We start from the raw sequence: 4,766 nt of genomic DNA, 5'->3' as shown, positions 1-4,766 counted from the left end.
AGGTAGAATAGAATTTCATTGATTCGACAGTCTATTTTAATCACCTCATGTTTTTACCAAGTTTTAACAGTGATAAACTAAGACCACGAAATGTCCAACTCTCTGCTTATGGCGTTTACCTGTGTTGTGTCGTCTCTTCCATTTCTTGTACCGTCATTCACTAAACTCAAACCTACACATAAACATGAGTTTGTCGAGTTGTGAGTAGTCAAAATCTTGTGTAACGTAGTACCTGAAGGTGAACAACAAGGGAGTCTCAGTTGTATGCAGTTCGGAGTGTAGTCTGAAGCTAATGCGCGATCAGCCGACAGCGCTAGGAATGTTTGCTTCAGCAAGTCGGAGAGTTCTTCGGCTGTCACACAGGTCAGGTAGTGCTACCGTCTGAGTCATTCATAAGGACCGTAACAATTGTGTCATCCCATATCGACAAGAACGGAACAAGCTACGAGACCAATGAATAACGACAAGAAGAAACGTCGCCCCTGTTCACTCCCAGTCTACTGCGTCATCAGAAACGGGACTCCCTTATTTACGGACTTGAGTTGTTTCTGCGCTCCCCATGTCGTTTGTGACAAAGTTCTAATTGTGTCAAAGTTCCTAAAATGAAACCCCCAAATAATAATGTCACTAAGATCACAATAGAACTTTTCTTGCGAACTTTTGATCAAGAGGATCGTCCGTCAGATTCTTTGTTTAACGATCGATACATATTCATTCCTCATTTTACACAAGGGTTTCATACGAATCGAATTTTCATTACATAAATGTCAAAAATTAATTCACCGATGTGTTATTCCTTTTTATGACACGCTTGTTCATTAATTACTTTGTCAAAATTTATTATTGATCTGTAGTTTCATAGTACCTAATTATGCACAACTTAACCTTCGGATTTACTATGTAAACTGTTAATTCGAGTTTACATTACTTCAATGTATAAATTTAAGATCTCATGATGCGACAGATTACTCTAGTACAAACATGAAACTTCGAAACGGTGAGGGGTCACCAGAGACAATAGACATACTTACATGTTTGAATTATTGGATTTTGTTCATTATATTTTTGGGTATATAAAAATGCATACACAAGTTACTTTAAGATAAGATAAGATGGATCTTATTTATCCCTTGGGGAATAATAGCTAATTTGGACTAATAGCTAACACAGAATTTGAACCATTAAAAAATAGAACATTGACACATAATTATATGTTAAGATATACAGCAGCAGCAGAATATACAGTCATTAAAATAAACTTCATATTTAAGAGCTGTAACGAGCATTAATAATCATAATCCACCAATTGAATACACAGTATATGATTTGGAAATGGGCCAAGTACTTCTATTGATGGTACTTTAAGTAGATTTAGTTCCCGATGCTTTTGTACTTAAGTAAGATTTTGAATGACTTTTACTTGTAACAGTGTTTTTTATTTAGTAGTGCAACTTTAACTTGAGTAAAAAACCTTCATCCACTGCTGCAAGTGGCAAAATACAACCTGTTGAAATATTAAAAGGTCCCCTATTATACTGTTTTTCATCAATATATTATAGTTCTCTGAGAGAGATTTGGTTAAAAAAAACACAATGGTGGGGGGGGGGGGGTTACCTTGGTTGGTGATTGGCTAATGGTTACACAAGCCAAAACATCGTTATGACATCATAAAGTGGCCAAAATCTGATCAGCTCATTTTCAGACAGGTTTTTATAGAAATGGATCAGGACTAAAAAAAGAAGGAGTAGTTTTGTTCCTGAAACTTTCAGAGTCTCTTTACACAGAGGGAAGTGATTTTGCATAATAGGTGACTTTAAAACCCTCTATATTTTCTATATAAATAACATAGTACTTGAAGGTATTGAACCTCTGGTAGCGGGTGAAGGCGGTGTTCATCTCGTCGTTGGCTGCCAGCAGTTCTTCGATCAGCTTTTCCTCGCTGAGCCGCGGCACCACCTTCACAATCCTGTCCTGCATTTCCTTACACACTGAATATAACTGCTAATGACACAACCAGACAAACAATGTGTGGGCGGGGGTTTGAGGGGCCGATGGTTCACAAAATGCATAAAGTACGAGATCAGTTAAGGGTAAGGCACTCTCTGTCGCTCAACATCACTGGAAGGAAATTAGTATCTGGCACAACATGCTTCACATTGATCAATATAAAAAAGTTAGTATTATTACAATCATTTGATTATATAATGAATTGATAGAGTTTAGTTTGCAAGCATAGCATACAGATAACATCCCACAAGAAGTAGCAGAAGCTCAAAGTTTAAACTATTTATCCTTTGCTTTTATCTACTATTCAAATATGACTTTCATTCAAGATATTCATTAATGCCTTTACTTGCTTGTTCTAATAATGTATGCCTTACTTTTAGCTACTATTAAAGTATTTGCTCATTACTTTTAGCCAACTTGTCAAAAAGGTATTTAATCCCTTTTATATAATAAAATATAGGTATTTAGCTAATTATTTCAACTGTTAGATAATTACTTTAGCTAGTTATTTAAGTGTTCATTGATTACATTTAGCTTAGCATTTTCACTTTTAATGTCTAACTGTGTCAACCATTAATTCATTATTTTTAGCTAGCTATTATTTAATCTGTTAATATTACATTAGCTTAGCATTTCCACTGTTAAATCATAACCTCTAGCTACCTATTTTAACAGTTTTTTCATTACTTTAAGCCAACTATTTTAACTATACATTCGTAACTTTTAGCTAACTATGTCAACTGTTTAATCATTAGCCTAATTAGCTGTTTATTCCTTAGCCATTAGATAACTATGTCAACTGTTTAATCATTAGCCTGAACTGTTAATTCATTAGCCTACTTAGCTAACTTATTCAACTGTTTATTCCATAGCCTACTTAGCTAACTATTTAAACTTTTATGAAATACAATGTTTAACATATTCCTTAGCTAACTTATTCAACCGTTTATTCATTAGCCTATTTAAATAACTTATTCAACCGTTTATTCAAGAGCCTACTTAGCTAACTTCTTCAACCGTTTATTCATTAGCCTACTTAGCTAACTTATTCAACCGTTTATTCATTAGCCTACTTAGCTAACTATTTCAACAGTTTATTAATTAGCTTACTTAGCTAACTTATTCAACCGTTTATTCATTAGCCTACTTAGCCAACTTATTCAACCGTTTATTCATTAGCCTACTTAGCTAACTTATTCAACCGTTTATTCATTAGCCTACTTAGCTAACTTATTCAACCGTTTATTCATTAGCCTACTTAGCTAACTATTTCAACCGTTTATTCATTAGCCTACTTAGCTAACTTATTCAACCGTTTATTCATTAGCCTACTTAGCTAACTATTTCAACAGATAATTCAATACTTTGAGCTAGCTCTTTCAACTGTATACATTAGCATACCTTTAGCTTTACCTAATTCAGCTGTTCAATCATTATTTTTAACTAACTATTTTAGGTGTGAAGTGAAGTCATGTAGCTCAACATGACTAACAGGAATGTGTTGCATAGAATACTTCACATGAATAGTCCCTTTTTGGTCATGTTTTTTTTACCTCCAGGAGCTCCATGTCTGTTTGCTTCACAGTGACAGGATCCATCTGACTCATCATGTCTGACATCGTGGTCAGGTTGGTGCGCACCACTCCCAGCTCTACCTTCAGCTGCTTTATCTGCACAATCAATAACAATCCCTAAATAAACACTGGTAGAGTATTTCCTTTTAAGAGCAAATATTGATATTTTAAAGTGTCTGACAGGAAATGTGACTAGGGCTCCTCCACAATTGGGAAAAGTATGATTATTTAAAATCATATTTCGATTACAATATATTCACGTTTGATCAGTTTTGCATAATTATTCTTACTATGCTTAAAATATATATAAAAATGATCATAGTGGATTCTTTTAAGAGGATTTATACCAAAGAAGGAGATCTCTGCAGCTCAAAATAGTATTTTATAGCACATACATATATCCCTTATTCTATGTATTTAATATTATGTATTCTAGAAGATACTCTGTAGATTTGTATATTTTATCTTCCTTTTTCTTATATGTGTTACTCTTATGCAATGCCTTGTAAATATGCTGCTGTTACAAAACCATTTCCCAAATAAAGTAACTAAAACCTAAATTAATATTTAGCATTCAACAAATACTGTGCTTCCTTTGTTTTGAATAATGCACAAGTCCATACTGTGATAACATTTTGATTAATTGTGCAGCCGTAGTCATGCAACCACATTTAAACAAACATGGCAAGCAGTTATTGATAGGAAAACAGAGTGCAGTTTAAAAGCTAAAAGCAGTGTTTCTGATGCAGGGGGAGCGTCACCTGGCTGGGAGTCAGAGCATTGTTGCCCTCGAGGGCCAGCTTTAGCTCGGAGCACTGAGGAGAGATGAGCGGAGGTTGGGAAGAGAGGAGCGTAGTGACAGCAGCACCGTTCACAGGAGCAGTCTAAAGCACAGAAACACAAAGAAACCCCAAGGAAAAATCACCAAAGAGGACAGAAAGCAACCCAAATATCAGCACCAGACATACCTCAACCTTATTCTAGGGCTTGGATGGTCATGTTCACACTAACTAACTGATTTTGACTTGAATTTCTTATGTTTACTGTTGGGAAAATTCCAAATGTACCCTTCCAATAACAGAGTAACATGCTAACAAAGGTATCCCAACTGTAGCTGTGAACATGACAGGATGTGTGATTACCTAGAAGAGCATCAGGACTGTTTGAGGCATATGATAGCTATGT

At 35.1% G+C, this 4,766-nt stretch overlaps 1 protein-coding gene across 1 annotated transcript in view; it reads right to left on the bottom strand.

Annotated features, from left to right (window-relative positions):
- tom1 (target of myb1 membrane trafficking protein) overlaps window positions 1-4,766 on the bottom strand; it is a 154,909-nt gene that overhangs the window by 554 nt on the left and 149,589 nt on the right. Inside the window, 3 exon segments of the mRNA XM_010794271.1 lie at window positions 1,853-2,001; window positions 3,561-3,677; window positions 4,343-4,465. Of these exon segments, the coding sequence (XP_010792573.1) occupies window positions 1,853-2,001; window positions 3,561-3,677; window positions 4,343-4,465 (389 nt within the window).

This window comes from Notothenia coriiceps, unplaced genomic scaffold (genome assembly GCF_000735185.1).
Source record: "Notothenia coriiceps isolate Sejong01 unplaced genomic scaffold, NC01 NC01_scaffold00037244, whole genome shotgun sequence".
In the NCBI taxonomy this organism is placed as follows: domain Eukaryota; kingdom Metazoa; phylum Chordata; class Actinopteri; order Perciformes; family Nototheniidae; genus Notothenia; species Notothenia coriiceps.
Note: the sequence above shows the minus strand (reverse complement) of the source record. Positions and strands in the feature narration are given on the sequence as shown.